The sequence below is a fragment of the Hirundo rustica genome, chromosome 5 (assembly GCF_015227805.2).
Source record: "Hirundo rustica isolate bHirRus1 chromosome 5, bHirRus1.pri.v3, whole genome shotgun sequence".
NCBI classification, from domain to species: Eukaryota; Metazoa; Chordata; class Aves; order Passeriformes; family Hirundinidae; genus Hirundo; species Hirundo rustica.
In genome coordinates, this window is record NC_053454.1 from 28,513,661 (window position 1) to 28,539,604 (window position 25,944).

A 25,944-nucleotide genomic window follows, 5' to 3' on the forward strand; every position below is an offset into this window, starting at 1 on the left:
AGTCTGAGCAGCTCAGTTTGTACATGTTTATTACACATTATACATGTGAAATTGCATCTAAAGTTGTGATACTTCATACTCCAGTGTGTTTAATTCGCCTGCAATTTCTCAATCTCCCATAATTGTTAACTGAGGTGACACTGAAATTATCATCTACTGACTAATTATTCTGTAGCAGAAGTGCATGAAAAAAGGTAGCTAGACACAAATGTCTCTGTTAACACCTAGATTCTAAACAACCGTGGGTTTGGCTAAGTAACAGTATTTAAATGTTAAAAATCAGCATGTAGATTATTTGAACAATTATTTAAGTTCTAAATAAAAATTGGGACTCTATTTGGACGTACCATCATTCTTCCTATGCCATTAAAAAAATATAGTATGTCAAGGAATAAATGTAATTCTAGATAATGGTTTAGTTCTGCACATCTTTTCCTAAACTGTGCGTTACAAGTTGCTTTGTTGAAATCAATTTCCAGTATTGAGAATAACTTTCAATAATAGTTTCTACTCTTCAATTGAAGAGAATCAAAATAGATCAGGAATAAATTGTGACAGATTATATAACATCTGTAACAGCTGCAAAAATCTACAACAAATAGCATTTCAGGCATTCTCTGCTGAGTCTTACATTTTATTTAAACTCATGATCATCAGATATTTCCTCAAAAGGAAAACACACACCAGATTTAGGCTGTCAACCTCCATGCCCACAGTACCTGTTACAGAAATTTCAGAAATCTTTTGAACTCATACAAAATGCCAAGGCAGTTTGCACCAGCAGCATGAAATCAGATGTGCCATATTGTTCAGCATCTGTTCCTAAATTCACACCAGTGTTTCCCTGGAAAACACAGGGCTGTCAGCATCAATAATTCTATGCTAATCCATCAACTTTTACCTATATTTTGTCTCACCAGTTACATTCCTTAGAGCTTATTTAACTATGTATACCCAGCCAAAGAGTCTCAGATCACAACCAGAAACTGCCAACATAATTTGCATTGAAGAGATGTTTTTTTCTTTCTCTCTCCTTCCTTCCTTTTTTTCATTCCTCTATTCTCATTTTCAAGGCTTGGCCTGTATTGCACTGCCTTAATATGAGCCTGAAACCACTTCTTCCTGCAGGCCTATCTCTCCTGGTACTGTAATTTTTACAGTATCATTATAGAGTTTAGAGACAGTTTTATTGTAAGTAATAAATAATTCTAAAATAACTGCAACATCCAGCAATTGTGTTTATTTAATGTCACTAGCACATCACAAAATAACATAACCATTAGAGGGAAAAAGCGTTTCTAAATTAATATAAAATTTATACCCCTTCATTAATTGAACAAAGTAATAAAGAGACAACTAATGAGTACCTACTAGATATTTCAAACACTTCTAACATACTTCAATATTTCAAGATACATTTTAACCTATAAATCATATAAAAAGAAATGTGCCATGTACTTTGTGCATCTCCACTAACACACACATCCTGCATCTCTAGCGGCACTGTTAAAACTCACACCTGCATAAATAACACCTTGCTGGTATTGCTAAATATGCTAGAATTTATCTTCCAGTGGTGTGAAAGGTAATCATAATTTTTAAGAATAGATTTATAGTTTCCCTAGCAAAGATTTTCAGAGAAAATAAACCAAGAACCTTTCTCCACTGAAAGGTAATAAAGTATATTCAGGATAGTTCCACATGAATAAAATGCCAGAATCACTCTAAGAACCTAGTTTTAGGTATATATTCAGAGTCTATCTTTGTCCTTGTAAAATTTGCATAGTCCTGTATAAGGCACGTTAAAAAAATAAGGAGTACAGTTTTGGGGTTTGTCCTTATTTTCATGTCTTTTTTCTCATTTCTTTCTTTTTTCTGTTGCTTCCTCTAACCATAATTTTTTCTTGACTCTAATTTCCTTTTTCTTACCTTTCCAAAACTATTAAAAAAGCTGATTTCCATAATCAAGCTGATTACTCTCAGAAAAGCTTTTCTTAATAACAATGTTTATTTAAAGATAGCCTTCCTCCTTGTGCAAGAACGACAAAATCTAGGAAATAAAAAAAATCAGATGCTTGTACCGGTACTCCAGGTGTGGTTTCACAAGGGTGGAGTAGAGGGGTAGAACCACCTCCCTCAAACTGCTGGTCTCATTCTTTTCATGCATCTCAGGACATAGTTGGCTCTTTGAGCTGCACCTGATGGGTGATGTCAAGTTTCTCATCCGCCAGAATTCCCATATCCTTCTCAGGACTACTCTCATTCAAGTTGGTTTCCAAAAGCTTTAATTTAGAAGTAATAAATCATTAACATTCTCAGCTAAGCAACTGCAAAGAGTGCTAAAAATCAAACTCTGATTTTCAGAGTCCTTGTTCAATTATTTATTCAGAAGACAATTCTTTTCAATATATCATAGCTGCTAGTGTTGTCACCATTTTAATTTTAGTGATCTAAAAATTATGTATTGTTTTTCATTTTTAAAACTTATTGCTGCCTGTGGCAAATACATCAATTAGCTAAGAAACCTCTTTTATATGAAATATAAATGGCTTTTTTTATTTCAATTTTTTCATCTCATCATACTTTTTTATTCTCATATTTTTACCATATTTGATTAGTCTTTTCTTCTGCCTCCTATTTCTTCTTCTCTTGCCTATACATCCTTTCCTATACACTAAGCTTTCACTTTGCAGCACAAGGAAATTCAAGCATATGCAACCAATTCTGAAGTATAGCTATATAAATAATTCCACTCACATAAAATTGAAGTAGTAAAAGCATCCTATTTCTTGGAGTTTCTGTTCTCATACTCATCACTGCAGTATGACTACATCAAAGAAACATGCAAATAATATCAGTTATTCACTGAGATAACCACATGGGATGGTTTGATAACCACGAGTGATAGTGATAAATACAATGAATTGGGGAAAAATAGGAACAGAGTTAACACTTGGTCCAGAGGAGGGGCACCAAGTGGATCAGAGGGATGGAGCACCTCTCCTAAAAGGAAAGGCTGAGAGAATTGGGACTGTTGAGCCTGGAAGAGGGAAGACTTCAGGATGCCGTAAGTACATCCTTCCAGTATCTGAAGGGAGGAAAGATAGAAACTATTTACAAGAGTGTGTGGTGAAAGAACAAAGGGAAATGGATTCAACTTGAAGGAGATTAGATTTAGATTAGATATTAGGGAAAAACTTTGCTGTGAGGGTTGTGAGGCACTGGAACAGGTTGCCCAGAGAAACTGTAAATGCCTCATTCCTGTTCAAGGCTGGGTTGGATGGGGCTTTGAGCACCTGATCTAACTGAATGTGCCCCTGCCCACAGCAGTGGGGTTGAAACTAGATTGTCAAGGCCCCCTTCCAACCCAAACAATTTTATGATTCTATGATGATTCTGTGATTCACTTATAAAAGTGAAAAAAGGAAACATTATTTACTATGTCTTTACCTGAAGATTCATTAAATTTTTGCTGACTTCTAAGAATTTTATAGACCTCATAAATCTGCTTTTATACTGGCATATAGATTTGTTTTGCTTTCCAAGGAGACCAAATGAAAAACAGGAGAATGTTGGAGCACTCAATATAAAGACAATTTTCATCAAATAACAGAAAAAGACTTTCCATCAAATAACAAAAAAATACTTACTGAAAACATGCAAGGCTTTTCTGCTTTCACTTTACATTAAATTTAAATTAGAACGATTGTTTTGCCTCTTACACTGAGTGTTTTTTAGTTTCTAGGTAGTTTTGGAAAATTACCACCTCGGATATCAGTAATACAGCCGCCAGACTTCTAACCTGTGTGTCGATCAGAGATTATGGCATTTTTCATCTCCTTCATCTGATAGTCAAATAAAAACTGCCATTCTGGAAAAAAAAAAAAAAATGGAGGTGCATTTTTTTTCAAACACTTTTAGTTTCAAAACTAACTATGGGAAGTATTCTAGCATTCTGTCATGATACTCAATTTCAAAGACATTAATCAGCCCCAATCACATGGGCAAAGTCAACTAAAACGATCATTATATGATGTTTCTGTAGCTAGATCTTAAAGTATATTCAAATCTGAATATATGGACAAGCTCCTGGCAATCCTTGACTTGATTAAGGCCAGAGGGCAAACAACAGATGAATATTAAAATGCAGCCAGCTTAAGAAAGGCTGTCTGTGACTCACATGGGTAGCTGTACACACAGGTATGTTTCATACATACATAAGGAAATACAAGGCATACACTAAAATGGAATAGACACATAATGAGCTCTTAAAAGACAGTGATAGCTTAAACATGGTTTTACTTCTCTAAACTGTTGTCATAAACAACAATTAAGAAATTAAAAAAAAAAATCTAAATTATCTTGGCTACCCATATAGTGGCCTCTTCCTTGTAGATTTTGCAGAGGGACAGAGAGAAAGGTCTGAGAATAAGCATGGAAAGTAATCTAGGTATACGGATTATATGGATTAATTTTTAAGTAATTTGAAGTGAGTTTCAGCCATTCTAGTAAACTGAAAAAAATATTTGAAAAAAAAAATCTATAACATTTTGTTTAACAAATCTATACAAGTGTAACAGTGATTGCCTAAGATTTTATCTGAGGCCAAGGGCAAAAACCGAAACAACTGATCAATGCTTTATATTCAAGACATTCTGTTGGGGTTTTTTTTCAGAATTTATACAACCAATACAAATATAGTTATATTTGTAAATGTGAAGGAAAGAAACTCTTTGAAATTCTAACATGGAAAATATCCTAAATATATACATAAGCTGTTATTCCAATAGCTTGCCCAGTTCTTTTTACCACCTCTTCAGAATTTCTATTACTGTTCACAAAATTATATAAAAGTAGGTATTGCTTGGAAATAGCTTAGTTAACTAAGTCACACTTTTATGACAGAGAGCAATAACTTGCAGATCCAAATCCAGAATTTAATTTGACAATATATCAGTTTAGTTTTATTCTGCTGTGCTACAACACTGCTACCCAGCCTACCCCTTTATTTTCTTATCTGTCTATGGGAGGAAATCAAGATTTTAAATAATTACTAATTTCTTGGGATTAGGATTAAAGCACTTAGTTCTATTGACTTAAATATCCTTAAATTCCTGCACACTTTGATGGATTGAAATACACAATACAATCAATATAATGTATAAGTTCTGTTGACTTAAATATCCTTAAATTCCTGCACACTTTGAGATGGATTGAAATACACAATACAATCAATATAATGTATAAACTGAGAATCACATCTTCAACTCTGCTTTCATAAAATCATAATGGCCATTCTGGATGAGACCAAAAGTTAACCCCAATGTCTCATTTCCAACAGCATCAGACACACAAATATTAAAATAGGATATTCAGATCCAGGTGGGGGGTTTTTTTGGTACATTTTCCTTCCATGCATTTATCCATTCAATTCTTAATCATCCATCAATTTTTTTAACATTTACATCACGGGGTGAAGTGCTCCATAGATTAACTACAGATGATGCTGTCAGAGTAACACTTTTCCCCAACTTTTAACAACTCCTCTCCATCCAAGTGATTACCCACCACAGAATGTTCCTTCCATGGTCTGAACAGCTGTCTCTTCTCTGTAGCTCATGTTCAGCTGGCTTCCACACTATGTGGACAGCTTTTCCTAACTACCTTATTTTCCTGGACTCACCCTGGAATTGGTACTTCTAATCATCAGTAAATGAAAAGGAAGGTGAAAGACTTGTGTGCCTCATGTAGACCTCTAATGCACAGCTCCTGGTCTTCACTGTCCTGCCCAGTCACAGAAATTCTTTGTACACTTTATTGCTCCACCTTCATGGGAATCTGTACTTCCAGCACGATACTTTGTGGTTTTAGAGCCTGCATGAGCATACTGCACTTCAACATCCTTTACAGCAGAGTCTTTGTTTGTTTAGCTGTTATTTCCCACAGCCCACCCAGCATACTACATATATGTACCACGCACAATAAATACTGTGCTCAATAAGGAAATATTTCACATAGAATGGATCCAGAGGGTGTCATACAACATCAACAAGCATAAAGCTGTGCAGGATTGTATTTTTCAAATAACATACATGCCATCAAAATTGACTTTACATTATTTCTGAAAACCCAGCCACTAACTGCTAACCTAACACTTGAATCTTTTAGATTGTGTGTATAAAAACATCACCAAGTGTTAAAGCATTCAAAAAACACACACAGAAGTGTGAAAAAGTTTATATAAATACTTATAATCACATTCAACACAGAGTGCACTACCAGGTAGTGAGAGGTTTCAATGCCCAGTAAACTAAAAGCTGTAAAGTAAGATTTTAGAAATATTCTCTGTAATACAGAAAGATTACTTGATGTAAAAAAATTATTTAGGAATATCTTTGTGTATGTATGTGTAAATTTATACACTGTAAGCTCTTTGAATATTCAGTAATACTCTACTAATAAATTTCAGTTAACTAGAACAGAGCATTGTGAAATATTTATATGACTGGACTAGTTAGATGGACTCCTCAGATCTTCTGACAAGAAACAGTAATTGTCTGCAGAATAGTTCAGCTGAGCTTATACCTTTGAGAACCTGTGCTTATATTATATCCTACTGTAAAACCTATACTTACTTTCATTTTGATTGAGGCAGTGTTTTTTCTGCGTTCAGAATTTTTAAGAATGGTTAAGAATTATCAGGTGTTTTGTTATACTTTTACTTTACATATGACTCAGGTTTCACCTGAACCTTAGGGTATCTGAAGTAATTTTATTCATACACACCATGAATCCAAAATCCATTAATGTTTCCCTTCAGACTAAAAAAACTATTTCTTTTTATTTGTACAGTAATAAATGCCCTTATCTGCCACTGAATTTTATTTTCTTGAAAGTAAATGTGTTAACCTTCAGCAAGCTCCAGGTTACAGCTTTATTAAACCTTAAAACAGAAGTATAAGAGTCCTTTGACAGTTAGACGAAAGCTCAGATAACAATTCATAACAGGATATTTATTTTTCCACAGTTCATATTAAGAACTGCAGACCATAACACTCCAGCTTAATATCAAAAGTGACGTGAGAGTTTAGAGGAAGCATATTCCCCCCAAAGTTTTATATCTGCCAGAGACTTTGTATTGCTATACTCTTTGCTCCTTTTTTCCTGTACAACAGGTACTCCTTAGGTACCAAAAAAATGTATGACCTTTTTGTAACCATGACAAAAGTATTTCCATAGTAGCATCCTGTAGATAAGATTTAATTTAAATAATTTTGCAAATAATTAATGAAGTTTAAAGTAAGAGCAAGATAACATAGAACTAAGCTTAAAAATCAACCCTCCCCCTTTATAGTTAGCATTATAATTACTGAAGAAGCAAAAAAAAAAAAACTGTGAAAACCACCAGGAAATTCAAATGTAAATAGTTTACACCCCTCTTGAGAAAAAAAAAAGTTTGGATGTTTGTATACATATCTTTTAAGAATTCAAAAAAATCCACAGACAAATTGTTGGCATCATACATTTTTACTTTAAATTGACTGCTGTAAAAAATGAACACATATTTTAATAGTGATTATCATCTTTCGGTAAATAAATAAAATGTTAGAGTATGTGACAAAAACTATTAAAAATAAGTGTCTTTCATATTACTTTTTCAGCCAATAAAGGTAATAGAGATATTTGCCTTCTCTGTTAATTCTGTGTTAAATGACCAGACCCCAAAAGATGACTGATATGAATTGCATATTCCTGAACATAATGAAGGAAATGAGAACGCTCCATCTCTAAAAATGGAAGAATGATTTGAAGATGACCAAGTATATATTTTTAAATTTCTATCTTTACATCAGTTTTCATCTACCTTTATTATTAAAATATCATCTCAACTGAGCATAATATGATAGAAATTTTGATTTTCATTTTATGAAAAGAATAGCTTTTCATTTTTTGACTTGTGTCATCTTGGTATATGAGAGGAAAGATGTGTTAAAATTTGAACTAGTCAAAGTTAATATATAATAATTCCTATTGTATTTTTATTATGCTTATTCCAATTTTAGTTTTTTGTTGATGTAGACAGAAATATGTTACCCTCTTGCACGTCCTTGATGTTATAAACCTGAACCTTGAAGATAATAAGAAAAGTAAACACAGCAATTAGAAATTTCTCTCTGGGAAAACGTTTCTCGATGTTGCTCTACTGTATAAATAGATGTCAATGAGGTAAGAGGAAAGATCGATCTATAATTTAAATGATTGTATAGATTGTGATTTTTCATCAAAAATGCTGATTTCATTATTAGAGACATTAAAATATGTATCTGGTGTTTGGGGGGGTGTTATTTTGTAAGAGGCAGTAAGTTCAAATCTCTTAAGATCTTACACAACACTGTGCACAATTTGTTGTACTTAACTGAATGTCACAGTAAAATGGTGAGGACTACATTATTGATGGACACTGATACGACAGACCATGATGCTTGAATAAAAAATTCATTGGACAAGCTCTGATGCACCAGGCTTTTCCAAAAAAGGCAGCCAAATTTAGGTTATGATTAAGAGGTTTAGGACTGTGTATTAACATTTACTTCTATTTTGTAATCATTTATAATCTGCTTTTATTGGATTTCTTGATTTTCATTCCTTGATTACACCTAGCAGTAGTGAAATATATTTGTCAGGCATAGAAATGATACCTCCATCATTGTTTTATCTTTTGGGTAAAAGTCTTGAAATTTTTTCTCCTTGTTTGCTGCAGGACAGACAAAGCCCTTATTCACATTTTTAATTAAAGAAAAATGTCCTTGCTTCTGCATCAGCGAAACATTTGATTCATCATTTCATCCTGTCTGGGACTCCTACCACACACTTAATATCCTGACTTATAAGAAAGAAGAGGAAATACTCTGCCATGTAAGACATTTATCACTACATATTCTATCTTATCTTCCTGTTTCTTTTTTATTATAATTCCTAAATGTGCTAAATCTAATTTAGGCTAGATTTACATAAGTACATTATGCTCTTGTACTTAATACACACACACACACTTGCATTTATATCAAGATAGAAGATTTGCACAAATAAATGCAGGATTCCAAGCAGAGAATGTAATTTTTTTTATTGCACTCTTTACTCAGATAAATCATCCCAATAATAGAAAGGAAATAAGAATCACACATTATGTTATTCATACAGATTGTTATTGCTTTTAAGTAACTAAAGTTTGTTCAAGTGGTTTGATATCTCTCTAATCATTGCAAAATAATCTCACAAAAATTACTGCTTGGCCTGAACTACAAAATTACCTGTGATTTAGCTGCACCACTTGAGACAAACATGCTGATACATTAGCCTTCTTTTCTTTTCATTACTTTCTCTTGATTATTTTCATGAACCCTGGTATACAAAATTAATTTTTTTCTCCTTTTCCCCCCCCTTATTAAAAATGACTGCACATCAAAAACATTCTTCAAATATCTGCTATTCAAGTTACGCATTTGGACAAATATAAGTGTCAGAACTATCCTACTCAATAATCTTTTAAGAATTCAAAAATATATTTATATAATATTCTCTTGAAAATCTCATTTTCTATAAACACTGATGTCATGCTAGAATACACACAGAAAGGAAAGAGAGAGCCTTTAATGGAAATTAAGTTAATTCCATTTCATGAAAGCAAATATTTGAAAAAAAATCTGAGGTATTTGTTCCGGCCTATTTACATAGTGAATGATTAAGAATAGGCTGTGTAGTAAACATTGTTCACACAGCTCAAGCACAAGATTATTTCAGATAAGGTAGACGTCTCAGAGTATATACATATATATATATACACACATTTTTGGCTAACCTACTATATGAATTTAAGCTGTTGCTCCCTTCTGTACATTCTAAAGCCACAGCCTGTGTCTTTTTTGGAATGTTAAGGAATGAGAGGTTGCACCAGTCATGGTTTAATGCACAATGAGAATCACTCCAGTGAAGGGTAGAAGAGGTAGCCATCCACATTTTGAAACATGGGGCAAGCTATCTTTGAAATGCTGGTCAACCCACATGGCATAAAAGTAGAAGTTGTATCTGTGTCTCTTAAACTGAGTATAAGTCACTCCTGACACTTATTGAAACAAATCTAAAGCAACGAGACAAATGAGCAAGAAGTGGCCTTGGAAAGTCAAATGCCTCTTCATGTTCTCAATGCATGACTACAAAGTAAACATTTTTTATAGGCAGTTTTCTCTAGGAAGTCAAGGCCTAGATACTACAGTACAAATTTCCAAAGCCACTGTAAAGTCAAGTTGAAACTGTTTAAACAATTGTGTGAATAGATTAAATTTTTCTACAGTTAATTAAATCACATTTTTTCAAGACTGTTCAAGGTGAAATGTATTTACTTCCCTTTTCTATTGGGAAGTCTACTAGTACTCTGCTGTTAAATCTGAATGACCAAACAAATACAGAAATGATAAATTACTTTTATCCCATTCTTTCTTCATCAGAGATAATTTGTTAAAAACAAACCCCAAAATGTACAGCCATATCATCTCAGAAACAAAATAAATAATTTAAGATCTGCAATCAGCCACACAGAATCAATAATATATTCTGCACATTAAGCAAATGGGTTAATATTTGCTGAGAAGTGCTATTAAATAGGATTGTTTTCATGCCTTCCATTTTATGAAAAGATATCTTTCCATGAGATGTCCAGGACTATAAAATACCTAATAAAATATGTTTAACAGTCGCTTGACTGTTCATGTGAGCTGTTGCCTTATATATGACAAACATGACATCAGTCATCTTTCCACAGTGACACAACAGATTTCATATTAATTACTGTACAGTCAAGTAATCTACACTGTACTTGCACTGACACTGATTTTTTTTCCTTCCTATAAGGACTAGGAAAAGAGGTAGACAATACAGGAGGTACACATAAAAGATGAGATAAAAAAGTGGAATCATTTAGAGGAATGGTGCTAGAAATACTTAAAATTAATGTTTCACTGTGCTCAGGACAGCAAATATATGAAATGCTCAAAAGAGTAAGAATAAATCAGTTCATTCTTGCCTACGGCACTGAAAATTAAAGAGGACACGAGTTGTACAAAATACCCTCCAGCTCTCTAAAGTTGTGCTTTTACATGAATGTTAAAAAATGGCATTAAAAAGTTCAAGCAAAATTAACTCATAGCAAGAATAATTTGCTGACATTTTTTGAGTAAGTTGATGAATTATTCATGGAGCTGACAGGTTCACTCAAGAAGCTGAAATTTCTGATTTCCAGCACACCGTTAGGATATGAAAACATAGTCAGATATATAAATAAGACTTGGTGCATACATGTATACATGTCCATGTGCAGACATCTAGTGTCTAATACTCATTTTAGCTGGCTGAATATTTTCTAGACATTCTTTCAAATCATTTAAAAGTCAAATTTTCAAAAGAATTATAAATCTGTGCAGAAAATATTCCTGAGGAATACACAGCCATTTCATTGGAACTGTCAATACAATTTGTTACAAGTTTGATATGTAATGTTTGAGATTAAGAAATAGTAAGATAGATTTCATGGATCTACTAAAAAAAAAATCAGAAATCAGGACTAATAACCTATGGATAAAACACTTATCTGGAACACGATCTACACTGGAGACAATTTGAACCTTGGTCTCTCATATCTTAAGTCTCATAATAATTAAAAATTATTATATCGTCTGACCTAGACTGCAACTTTGTCACTATAAAACCAAACAAAAAGGGAACAAGAGCTTTCTTGCATTCATCCTAAAACAGAACATGATGTTCTTGAGAGCTAAAATACTGATGGATCTAGAGAAATAATTTTCTACCTAGTTAATAGATAAAAAGTTAAAGAGATAATTTACAGTTTTTAAATAAAGGTATTGACAAGAAATTATTGTCATTGGAGTAAATTAAACCTGCAGATGTGACAGAATATATCAACTGCTGCTATTCATACTTATTCAAAACCTAATAACAAATTTCTGCCTTTGTCAAATGAAACAAGTTTTCTGTTTGCCAAATGACAAAAATATTTTGAGATAAGTACAATTAGAAAACTTTATAATTTTTAAATGCCAAGCTGCTACAAATTGAACATGTCTCAAATATTGTCTAAAAAAAATGGAAAAGACCCTTGCCCTAGTTCTACTTGAAATCGTATCAGTTATTATGTGAAAATGCTATCTTCATCTCCTAGCCCAGCAGAACCAACTGAACTGATAACTAAATATTGTTTTGACCATCAGATAAACACATAAGGTTGGCCAAAGACTACTGGAAACATAACTATTCATATCATTGCAATGCTTGCTAAGAAATTGATAATTTTTATAACAGTACAGTTTCACAAATAGATTTTGTTTTTCTTCAGTATGCCAAGACAGTTTGGTCTACATCTAGATAAAAGCACTGAACAGAACTGATTTATTTCTGTACCACTAACAAATTTAGGCATCAAATTATAACTTCAGTGGAGAAATTGTACTTTCAAGGAAATTGTGAATGCTGTCTCCACATTGGATATTAAGATCAGAAGCATGTGTGTGTCCCAATACAGTTAAATATCTGAAATATTTCTACATTCTTGGAAATTAACGAAAACTCAGGAAAATATATCTTGTTAACTGGTGTCTATAAGTAACCTTAATATAATATTATACTTCAGATTTAGATTCTTACAGATCTGAAAGTTTCCAACTGTAAAATTAAAACTTGTAAAGGAATATAGGGATAATCTGTAATGATACAAAAGGCTGGGAGGTAATGGTTGCATATTTCTGCCTTATTACATATGCTGTCACATAAAGAAATCACAGCTTGATTTTTACTTGCCTTGTGTATATTCAGGCAGACATTCCACCTGCAAACTACCTGCTGTCCATACAACGTGAATCCAGATCTAGGCAGCCAGCAACGAAAGTATGCTCAATTGGGGGCACGAAGGACATGCATTCTAGCCAGGAAATTCAAACTGCTCTTTACATTCTGCTTATGTCTGAAGCTAAAGCTCTGTCCCTGGAGAAATAACCGTCTCTACCCAGATGCTAAGCTGTCTGGTACCTGGTCTTAAAAGTAATTCCCATGGTAGTAGTGCCAAGAAGAGTTTAACATGGATCAATAAAGACAACACTGTGTCATGACAGCGGTCAAAACTGACTGCAATACTGCAACCACACCATAAGAAAACATCTGAAGTAGGTGGCAGCATTCTTACAGAGGGTCACAAAACGTCTTTTCATTTATGGATTCCTAGGGGTAATCAGAATATGAAGACACACAAAACCAGACGTATAACCAAAACCAGTAAAATAACTTTGTGCTATAGGGCTGCCACAGGCCACAAAAAGAGATCTAAGAACTAAAGGCATGAGTATTTTCTCTAACATTACCATTTTTTAACTTCAGTAAACCCCAGACATCAGTGTCATGTAATAAGCAAAGAAACAACATAATATTAAATAATTATTGATATTAAGACCAATTGTGCACACATTAGAAAATGTATAAAAGAGTTATTATTAAATGCCTCCGCCAACAAGAGCTGGACCTACACTTCTATGTTGCTTGCTCCATGTTATTTCACAATGTCACGTCCCAACAATAAGAAGAATACTTTGAATTCCCCTTTTTAAAGCTAGTTTGAAATATGTATAGAAAACTTTCAGTCACGTATCGTTACACTGGTATTTGATTAGTAACAAAAATAGACAGTAAATCTCTTTTACAAAGTAATTCAGATTGAGAGAGTATCAATATGCTTTATGCATTATCAGCTATATGAAGAATAAATTATATAAAAATTATAGTTCCGTTGAGGTTAGAATAACAAAGATGATACAAAATAAAAAAATTATCAGAGAATAGTGCTAAATTGATTGTATATTTTTTAAAAAAATCAGCTAATTACTTATGCTGTGGTCCATATACATACAGGTCAACAAGAATGCAAGCACAGTAAAAAAACCATATTTCTTCACAAGCCTTTAAAATTCACATATATTACATATATGAAATAACCAGGATGTTCTAAACACAAAACCATTAATATTTTACCCCTTGGCTCTGGTAACAAGTAATGACTTGACTGTCCATCCTTCCTGAAATCCCTAGTATAGTAACTTTACAGACAGAAAAAAAAGTAACTAACAGCTTTGAGCTTCATTAAACTTGTATAATATAGACTAAGTGAGAGTTAATTACATCCTGATGAAAAGTGAAAGATGTTTCCATGGGGTAGCCTATGAACCATGCCAAGCTTCGTACAAGGAAAGGAAACTATAAGTGTTCCATGAAACCCAAGTCCCCTAAGACTATTATTTTATAAACTAACAAAAGTTACAGATTTAGTTCCTGGCTTGATTCTTCCAAGATATTTTGTATGTCCCCTTTGAAAATCAGACCTTCAAGATCATCCAGTTCAACCATCCACCCAGTACCACCATGACCACCCCTAAACCCTATCCCTAAGTGCCACATACAGATGCCCTTTGAACACTTCCAGAGATGATGACTTCACACCTTGCCTGGGCAACTTATTTCAATGTCTAACTACTTTTTCAGTGAAAAAAACCCCAAACTGTTATGTAATATGAACCTCCCCCAGCACAGCTTAAGGCCATTTCTTCTTTTGAGACATGGCAGAAGAAAACAATCCCCATCTCAGTACACCCGCCTTTCAGGCAGTTGTAGAGAGCGATGAGGTCCCTGCTTTGAGACTCTCCTTCTCCAGGCTAAACACCCCCAGCTCCCTCAACCATTCCTCATAAGAAATGTTTTCTAGACCATTTGTCAGTTCTGTTGCCTGTCTCCAGACATGCTCCAGCACCTCAATGTCCTTTTAGAAGTGAGGGGCCCAAAACTGAACACAGTTCTTGAGGTGTGACCTCACCAGAGCCAAGTAGAGAGGGATAGTCATGTCCCAAGTCCTGATGGCCACACTGCTCTTGATACAGGCCAAGATGCCATCAGTATCCTTGGCCACATCTTTCTAAAAAGATAATTGAACAGTGAGGTCACAAAGTTTGACTAGATATTAAAGGACAGTAAGACTGAGCTACTAGTGGGAAAATGTCTTTCAAAAATTATTACTACACTTATGATTCCCCCGTCTAATATTCCTGCTCCACAGATATTAATTACCTTTAATTTTGCTCATCAGATACATAATATATATCAGGGAAGTTATTTTTAACTTGTATTTACTTTCAAATTTCTTACCTTTTACACTGGAAGAAGAGATTGTATCCCAGAACATTTGTCTACGTTTCCTAGTCGTGTTACATAATCTGATAAAAGGAGACTTGTACACCTTGCCTGTACTATGTTTTTACACAACTGCAAAGAAACTTTTTTTTTAAATTACTTCTTTGATAAGTTATTCAACATTTCTCCTTGAGAAAAATTCGCATCAGTTGCCTATCTTGCTATGAGATGAATGCTTTACAGAAGGCCCTGTTTCTACACTCTAAGTATAAAAAGAGCAGTGGATAACTAGCTCAGACTCAGAAAGAGGCTTTTATGTGCAAGGTCAGTATATTCAGAAAATTTTTACAACTAGAAACTTGATCACTGAAAGGCTTTTATTATGCCAAATTATCAGTGACTGTAGCTTTACAGTTAAAAATAGAAAGTCAACAGCTAATACAAATAAATGGTGCTGCAATTGTCAGACAGCAATGACAAACCTGGCTCTTCATAACCCCTTAAAATGTTGCAATTGCTATCATATTTATAGAAAGCTCAGCACTGGCTTATGCTAAAACAGGAAAAAATTTAAAATAATGTCAAAATGTCAAAGCAGTCCAATTTCAGCAATTACTTTTATCATGGCTATATTCCTCTTTTGAGCAAACACTCTTGAGGTTTCCAGCTTCACTATCACTCTCCAGTTATACAAATAGAATTTCTTCGTTTATATCTATCTGTACATATATACATGCACATAGAATAAATATATATATATATATCAAAGCCATTGTCTTTTTAAATACAAAAACTTTAAGTTTATAAACTAAATTATTTTACTCTCAAACACCTGCCCCTGAGAACGTGACTCTTTCAGACTTAATACAAATTTCCCACTTGCTCAAATGTGCATGCGAGGACATGAGCATGAAGATGTAACTTTTAACATGACAGTCTTCTACCAATCTTCTAGCATACAGAGCTTCCAATGTGAACACTAACTACTCAAAGTAGAAGACTACCTACCATTCCACGAGTCTGCAAAATAAATTCATTCTTCAGCACATAATCTTAAAAATGTATTTGAATATGATCAAGGAAAAGGTGTTTTATTATAAGAGCTGCAAAGATCTGTTTGCTTTCTGCATTAGATTCAGTAATTCACCATAAGTTTTAAAATTTCTAATAAACTTTGATATGAAGGAAAGAAAAAATTTTGAAAATTCTCTTTTTTTTTTTTGTTTTAAATAGCTGCGTGATCAAATTTGAAAAAAATTAAACTAGATAGCCTTTGGATAGCATTATAATAGCTTGTATTGTGGAAGGTCAAACAATCCCTAGATATGGAAACAGTACTTTCAAATATCCTATTGGAATGCAATCTTCTGCACAGAGAAAAATCCTGTGATTTTTGAAAATCTATTTAAATTTTTTTAATAGAGTTATGCCTAAATATGTTTCCAGTACAAAATGAATACTCTAATAAGCAAAAACGTATATGAGCGTCTTATTTTGAAAGCACATTGCACAAAAAAACCCAAAACAAACAGAACCAAAAAAAAAAATAAAGCCCCCTCAGAAAAAAGGCAACTCTCCAAAAGACTCTTACACACTTTTATGTACATTAATATTAAAGCCATACAGTTGTCAAAATATGAATTCAACATGTTCATCCACTAATGGAAAGCTCAGAAGAATAAATGTATTTGCACAATATGTCTCACCAGACAACAGATTAACATAACCCAGTGCGTTACAGATCATCAACGGATGCAGAACAATTTTAGACATGGGTTTTATGCTGGTTTTGTTGGCTATTCTTTTATTTCCGATAAACTAATGGAGAAGAGAAATGTGCTGTGAAATAGGAATTGGAAATTTATAACCACTGACATCAAAATATGGATTATGAAGGTTAAAATCCAGAGAGGAAGACTGCACTGATCCTAGCAGAAACACTGCTATTTTAAACTGTGTAGAGTTCTGTCTTTTCTTTTGATGTATGAAAAGTCACTGCTCTGCTGCCAGCTAGTGCACACTCCTACCACAGTTTCAATTGAACACAGATGATATTTCAAGTGTACATCTGCAATATTTTGCTGATATTAAATATTCCAGCCAGAGATTGACTCATTGAAGCATGTTTCTTTTAGACTCACCTACCCCCCTATCCACACCAAAACAGCCACTCTAAGTTCTAGACGAAACAGTCCAAATTGCCAGTAAAATTTAAAAAATACAAAGAACAAACAAAAAAATATAAAAGGAAACATAAGTTAACTCAACCAACCCAGTTCCCTTCTAAGAGAGCTACTATGCAGAACATATATAGTAAATTGCTCTTGCTTGTTATTTAGTGGTGACTAGAAAACAAAAGTTGCTTGGGGCAGTCATCATTACACTTTTGATTCAGGCAAATAACTAAACAAAAAAATCTAAGATCCATATATAATTTCAGAAGATACGATTAACCAAAAGTATCTGAATAGATAGGGCACCAGTCCACTCACTGCAGAATATACGTAAAAAATATAAATATCTGAACTAACATTCAAGAATTACATATGATTTTTCCTCCAAAATTACAAGATTTCAAATATAATATGATAAAGGAAAAAGAAAAGACTACAAGTCAGAACTTGAAGAAATGAGGTACATAAAGTTACTGTAATACTTACCACTGTGAAATTCATAACCTTCAAAATCCATATTGTCATTGCTAAATTAACAATCATGGTAACCAAGAGCAGAAGGACAAAGAAGTATAAGCACCTCTTTCGCCATCCATAAATCCCTACTGGGTAAAATTGAGGATGTTCAGTCCTTGGAAGGCTGTTCTGTTGTGTTGCTAATATATACTGCTCTCGTGTCATCTGTAAAAGAAAGATGTAAGTATAAGTAAGTAAATGAGAGGTCTGTTTTTCACCTGTAATATTATGTGAAAATTATCTCAGAATGTATAGAAAATCAGTTTCTTTGGCCACAGAAGAGATACATTCTTCTATTACTAACCACATCAATGTTATTTTTACTAGGCACCTAGTAAGAATTTGATGGATTTAATGAATTTAAATAAACCTTTGGCTTCTATTTAAAATTGGATTTGTATTTCAAATTTATCAGCAAGAAAATATTAAAAATATAAAAGTAATCCATGCATGTATCTTACACTCTATTTCTGAATATTTTTTTATTGTCCTTTATGAGATAATTCAGCAAAATTTGGTTCTGGAGAAAGAGTCACACACCTTTTTTTTTGCACTGGTTTTGTCTGAGGTAAAGGTAGTTTTCTTCATATAGCTTGTAGCCAGTACATTCATACAAATAGAAGAAAAAAACCTCACCTTTCTAAAATACATCTTTCATAAATGAAGTTTGCACTCTTTTTTTATACTTAGCAAATTAAATTAATAATTGATGTTTTTATACATGCCTCCATATTTTAAAAAGAACCCCAACATTTTGCCCTTTATGAGATGGATACAATTATAATCTGTTGAATTCCTGAACTAGTTTGAATTCTCCTCACACATAAGCAAGCAGTATCTGCTTGCAAACTACTTAGAGAGCTTACTATTAGTATTTCTTTAGAACAAAACTATTCATGCTATTTAATAAGAAACCATTTGTTTTTTCCTCCTTAACTTTCTTTTACAGATATTTATATTCATATTCAGCAGTCACATTGCTTTTAGTCTGGAAGGTACTAAATTTTCTCTGTGACTTAAAAGTTAAATTAAAGCAGTCTCATTCTATTTATGTAAGAGTTCTTTCTGTAATACGCCCATTTAAAAATGTTGTTTTATTAGGCTTTGTGCTCAGGAGGAAGAAGAAAACACAAAACAAAACAATCCAAAACAAACAAACAAACTCAACAAACTTACAAACCAGATGAAACAATCTATTCTGCACTTAAAAGCTGCCTTTGACTAAAAGAAAAGTAAAAATGCACAAAAATGAGTCACTTGATTCAATGAGAAATAAAAAACAGATTACATTGATTTGAAGGATCAAAGAAATGTTGATTTGTAAGATTTTTAAAATGTGAAGCACAAAAATGTTCATGTAATTATCTGTGTTGCTAGATATTTATCCAAATCAACGCTCTTTAGGTTTCACCATTCTTCTAGTGAATGAGATATTAATGGAATAAATTAACCCCCATAAGTCATAGAACACACATCCATATTGTGACAGCATATATATCACTGAAATAAATCAAAACAGAAATAATGAATTTAATAAGCAGATTTTAAATAAGTTAGCAAATAGGCACTTTGTAATTTTTTTTTCCCCATCATGATTTCTTCCCTTTGTCCGCAATTTCAATTAAATGCAACATTTAGCAGTTTATTTATGTGGTAAACGTTACAAACAAAATTTTCCTCAACGGCAATTCTGAATCCTCCCAAAACAAAGTATGTCCAGGTTTTAAGACCTTGCATCATCTTCTTACCATATCCTGGCAGTTTTCATCCTAGTTGTGTGAAAATGCCTTATTCATCCAGAAACTGAGTACACAAATAGGTTAATCAACTTTCTCCTTATAATGAGTTTCTACACATTTATTTAGCCAGCCATTGTAACAAAAATGAAATGTATGATTAAATTTAGAGATTTAAAATAACTGGTTAATTTTACATAATTTCCATTTTCTTGCAATTTATCCTTGTATATTACCTATGAAAAAATTATTTTCATTAAAAATAATTGAAAAGTAGACTTCCAGGTCATGACAAAGTCAGAAGTAGCACTGGTCCTTAAACTGAATATAGTCCCATGAAACAGACCCTTTGCAACACAATCATTAAATACAAGGATATTTCATTCCATCACCACAGTAAGGCATCACTGTTTGCTCTGTACACTGTTCAACTCTGTGAGCCTTGGTGAAGCAAGCTATGCCCTTGCAGCTCATGGAGGGCCATGACAGAGGAGACATCCATACCACAGCCCATGGAACATCCCATGCTGGTGTAGCCTGAGGTGTCCTAGTTTGTGAACCCATGGAGAGCCCATGCTGAAGCAGGAGCCTGTCTGGACCTGTGTCCCCATGGAAGGGGGCCCACACCTCCTGTTGAAGCTGCCACCAGGAACATAACGCCACTTCTAGACATTTTCATTACTGATTGATTCTCTGTGCCTTATTTCCTTAATTCATAGAAAGAATGAAAAAATAAACTTTGAAACATAAATTCATAGTATGACAGCATCTAGACCAAATAATAATTTAGGCTGGTAAGGAACATACTGGAATTGGATGAGCTGTAGAGCTTCAGATATAGAAAAAGAACTATAGGTACCAGGGAAAATTCTTCATACCATCATTTAGAGGAAAAAAAAAATCCCAAAATGCAATCTGGTCGTGACTAGCCATAGCTCAAAACCTCATACAGATGATTTACCTGACCGAGTTAGCTCTCTCCACTCACCCCGAAAGTAACGCAGTCTCTTGGCCAGCAGGTAATGCTGTGGAGATCTCTCTTTTTGTATGACACTACAGCAGGTCACTCATTTTGCTTCCCCTCACACAGTACATGGCATTAAGCTTACAGCAGAAAATAATGTTACTGTTTTCTTTATAGACTTTAGCTGGAAGTTTACCATACAAAGTGAAAAATGCATCACACAGAGCAGGAAGTGCAATAAGTGTATTTGCTACACTTGTGTAGCAAATATACAGATGCTTAGTGTATTACATCCCAACCTTGGCTCTAAAATCAAGACTTTGGGTGAAATCAGGAGGCTCACTATAAAAGCAAATATGAAGATGGCAAGCAAGTGGTTGATATCTTTTGAAAAACACTGATGCATAAAAAAGGATGAATTTTCTTGGAAAGCATTTAAAATGCCTATACCCAAAGTTCTTACTGCCACTTCCAGTATGTGTTGAAGCAGATGAATTGTCCCTTCTCTTCTGCAAGTGTTTGGTAATCTAGAATTCTTCCAGTATATACAGAAAAATATTGTATCATCTTGATTTGGTTAGGATTATGTCAACTATGACAAGGTAGTAGAACTGCATTCTTAGAGAATTTAATGTTGGATGGAGAGAGCAGCTTCCTCTGAAATCATTTTTACATGGGCTACACCTGACACCTGCTAATTCCCTTATGGTATTAGCCATTCAAGCCTTTCAAAGGCAGCCAAAACGATGTCAGCAACTGACTCTACTAAAGCCATTGGGCCACAAATTGTCGGTCAGATATGATAAAAGCCTTAAGACTCTATTGTACATTACGTGCACAAAAGCATAAATCCTTATTGCGCTGATGGGAAATTTTGTATTTTTTGGATTTTACTTATTTTTCTTTTTATTATAATTGAGATCACTACTGAAACTGCTTCAGTAGCTCAAATGCATTTGGAGAGTGTGGTTCTTCTGAGACCTGTACTAGGGTATGTCACTGAATCACAGAATGGAGTTAAAAGAGGTGATCTGGTCCAATCCCAAGGATGGAGACTAAACAAACTCTGCCTCGCAGTAAAATAAAAGAATTATTTATCATAGACTACTTTTGTCATGTAGGTGTCAAATCAGACAGATTTCAAGATTCTAATCTGAGGGTTTGATGCTTTTTTTGTTCTGCAGTGGATTTTTCTTCTCATAACTTTTAGAAATGAAGGTAGAATTGTACACAACACTCCAAAACTGTGTTTTCTAATCAAGACATCTGGAAATCCCTTTGCACCCTTGAAAATCTAAAGGAAATCTATATGCAAATAACTTCACTATCAAGCTGAACAAAAAGTCAGTTGATTACATAATTTATGTGATCTGAAGTTTAATAATTCAGAAGAATTTGGGTTTTTTCTTGCCCACAAAGTACACTTTTGTCATCAATGTCAACAAGGCTTAAGTCAGTATGTTTTTATTGACAATTTTCTGGGCTTTATGTTGACAATTAGAATTTAATTTTTTTTCCTAATTCAATAGAATTAGATTACTACAGAGACTTCATTACAGCCACAGGCAGGGCAGCAGCTGAGGTACACAATTTTCTCCCTGGGATGCCCGTGCTCGCTAAACACTTACTGAAACAATTGTCTATAAAAGGACAATAAATGTTTGCATCTCAAATATTGTTCTCCAATAAAATTATCACTTCACAAAAATGAGTATCAGTGACCTGATACTATTACCATTATTAGTATGAGTGTTTATGACTGTTCTGTTCAACATATTTAATTGTAATATTCTCTGCACAATGAAGTTCACAGCATGCTAAAAGAATAAATAATCATGTAATGAATAGAATCATATTTTTCCCACTCTTCTGTGACTTGAAATGTTTCTAAATAATAATAATGTGCTATACTGAAATTTCGAGGAAGCTGGATTCAAATCCAGCTCAGACTTGATGTTTCTCAAAAATATGCCTTTCTAAGCTACATTTTCAAAACCCAACTGCAACATTTCAGTACACTTTCGGTGTATTTTTAAGAGAAGCTTTGGTTTTAAAAACTTACTTGTTATTCCACTTTATGTTGGGGGTTAAGTGGAGTTCCCCCCCCCCCCCCGCCCCATAAGTTGCTAGGAGACTAAATACTGATGCTTAAAGGGTACTTGACCCACACAAAAGGTAGTAGATCACTTAGTTTAGGAGGGAGGGAAAGGCTCGGGGGCTCCGGGAGCTGAGGGTGTTTGTTTTTTTTTTCGTTTCTGCTCCCGGTTTTTGGAGAGGACGGTCGGGCGACTGCTGGCTACATGAGGAGTCCACTGCTAATAGAGGGTCCGGTCCTGGGAATTCTATCATCTGCTGGAGCACCCAGGAGTTCAGAGCTCTTTGCCTGCTCTGCTGGAGCTGGGTCAGCCTCGTCCATCTGTCGCGGCTTCTCCAGCACTGCTCACTTCGCCTGCCAGGACACCCCTCTGCCTGCCAGGACACCCCTCTGCCTGCCGGGACACCCCACCGCTTCCAGCCATCAGCCCGGAGTTTTCCATTGTTTTGGCTTGGTGCTCTTGGGGTCCCAAGGGATCAGACTGCCCGGGGCTTGTGAGACAAAGCTCCTTGGGGTTCTTGGTTCTGATTATTATTATTATTATTGCTGTTGTTGTTTGTCTGTCCTGTCATATTTACTAGTAAAGGACTGTTATTCCTTTCCCCATAGCTCTGACTGAAAAGTGGGGTTTTTTTAATCTTTCAAGTTATAATAACATGGAGGGAAGGGATTGGAATTCCCCATTCGTAGAGAGGCTTCACCTCGCCCTAGCAGATACGTGTCTTTTCAAACCAAGACACTTTATTAGCTTTAGAATCATCTAAATGTGCATGTGGTGTTTGAGAGTAACTTCTTGGGGTGTTCCATCTAGCTGCACCTTAATCAAACTAGGTGAGAAGACAAGTCTAGTAACAGCAACGGTAGATTAGCTGAGTTGTCTCAGAGAAAAGCAGATGCCTAAGGAGACAGACTGCTGAAAAGATACAGCAATATTCTGCACTACCACCTGTGATAGGTCTCTGGACTTTATCTCAAATATTCCTTCTGCTAGACAAAGAGATAAGTTTTGCATTACTGAATCAATTCTAAAAGACTATTAAAATGGCAACAAATTCAGGAAAACTACATCAGACCTTGGGATCTCTGTTTAACAAACCCATCACTTTTCTGTTGAACCTGATGGGCCCTCATCCCTGTTGCTCTACATATCCCAGTACAACATAGCATATTCACAAGTGCTAGAACCAGGACTTTATATCAGCTCAGCTCCCTCTGTTAAGGACACTGAGAAGATAAGAGGAATAATGTCTTCGCTAAGGATATTCCACCAGGAGAAAACTTGGCAACCACATAAATAGAGGATGGCAAGACCAATATTTCAGTAGCTTCACAGAAGCTGGCACTAATTTTCCTCTGTGAATGATGCTTTTTATTAAATCAGTTTCAGTAGATGGTGGCAAAAGGGTAATCTTCAAGAGTCAGGAAAGATGTTTTAAGAGTGGCAGATTCACCAAACTCAGCTGGACTGGAAGTACCAGGTGGAATGAACATTTTATGAGGAAATACCTTCTTTAAATAGTTCATTTCTGCCTGTAGTTTGAATTCTAAATTTCACATCATAGGGTAATCGTGTAGTCCACAATGAAAGAAGAGGAAAGATCAGAAATACAAATGAAAACTTGAATTTCTAGAAAGATGGAAAATAACCTTTTCCTCTTATTTGCAGATATTTGTAGCATAATTCTGTCACATGGCTAGAAAACCAATACTTGTAGATCTGAATCCACATACTTGGCTCTTCTGGCCTAAAACACATAACTCTGTTAATTCATATTTAAAAGAACATGGATCAGATACCAGAGTACAGAAACAGCTGCACTGAGTAAGGGCTATGATGTGAAGAACAGGTGTATTTCTTAAAAAAAGACTGATTATTTTTTGGGTTTTACTTGTATTTGTTGAGCTCCTTCAATAATATACACAGGCACAGCTATACTGATTCTTTTTTTCATCAGTTTTACCTTAATGTGAATTTAATGTCCTCATATTCAATATTAATAGATTCTCCATCCCTTCAGGATACTTTTTAATCAATATTAATCCCAACCATATCGATAAGTAATCATAATTATATCAATATGCAAACTAAAGTATTGGTGTTACAGGAACACAAGAATGGCTCAAATCTTACCAGTATCCAAAGCTCTAAAAATATAAGCTATTTTCCCCTGTCTGCCTGATAAGAATACAAGCAGAAAAGAGCTGAATTCATCTTAATGGAAGAAGACAGAGTCCACTGTCAGAATTAGATTTAAAAATACATATTTGTGTATTTGTAAATACAGATAGATGATACAGATAGACAGACGATACAGATAGACAGACAGATACACTTACAGTAATCTCTAAGTTTGTAGCACCTACTGATATGGGTTCCTGCTCCAGTCTAAAAGAATAACATTTTTAAAATATAAGAGAGAGTTGTTTTACCAGGGCATAAATATTAACATTCTGGTAACCACTGCTTTACAGAGATAACACAAATGAAAAACGGAGTTCTTAAAATGCTCTCAGAATACATATTTAAGTCATTAATCTGTAATTTTTCCATGCATTTCAGATACTATAAAGCAATGGAGAACACCTAAGTAGTTTGTGCAGAGATGAGGAATGTAAAATGAAATTACACCTCCATTTCTTAAGTTTACATGTTTTTAATTTCATATAATATATAGGACTAAGACTATATATTTGTTTCCCTTTTTGTCTTTGGCATTTCCTCCCTCTAATTAGCTTCTTCATCTTCCTTGTTAATAATGGATGCAATCCTCATCAGCAGTTTTATAATTTATAAATGTGGTTTCACCATGATGGCTTGTTTCCATGCCTGCCTCTTTATAAACCATCTTCATGCCATCCTAATAGTGCAACAAAAGACTACCCATCTTTCTAGCATCCACATGACCAAAGACATCTCACCAAAAAATAATCTAATACCGAGAGATGCTGAACATGTAGTGCAATTTGTAAAACTTTCAAGTGAAAGGAACCTTCAGAATCATCTTCACCAATGATCTAAAAGCAGCATTAAAAGTACATCAGCGGAGCAATAACTTCTTTTTTATTACATGATAGTTGAAATTATTGCTCATTGCACTTTTAAAAATATATTCAATAACTAAACGATCTAGTTCTATGTTTTAAAGTGCAAAAGAATTTTGACTTTCTTTTCAGATGCTAGTTGATATTTTGGAAAGAAATATAGCAGCTTTGGTTGCA

General features: G+C 34.2%; 1 protein-coding gene across 12 annotated transcripts in view; it reads right to left on the reverse strand.

Moving 5' to 3' along the window:
• Positions 1-25,944, reverse strand: part of SGCZ (sarcoglycan zeta) — a 421,463-nt gene that overhangs the window by 160,573 nt on the left and 234,946 nt on the right. For all 12 annotated transcript variants that reach the window (XM_040065419.2, XM_040065418.2, XM_058420742.1 and 9 more), the window contains one exon: positions 17,901-18,095. In XM_040065419.2, the coding sequence (XP_039921353.1) occupies positions 17,901-18,095 (195 nt within the window). The remainder of the gene's footprint in view (positions 1-17,900; positions 18,096-25,944) is intronic.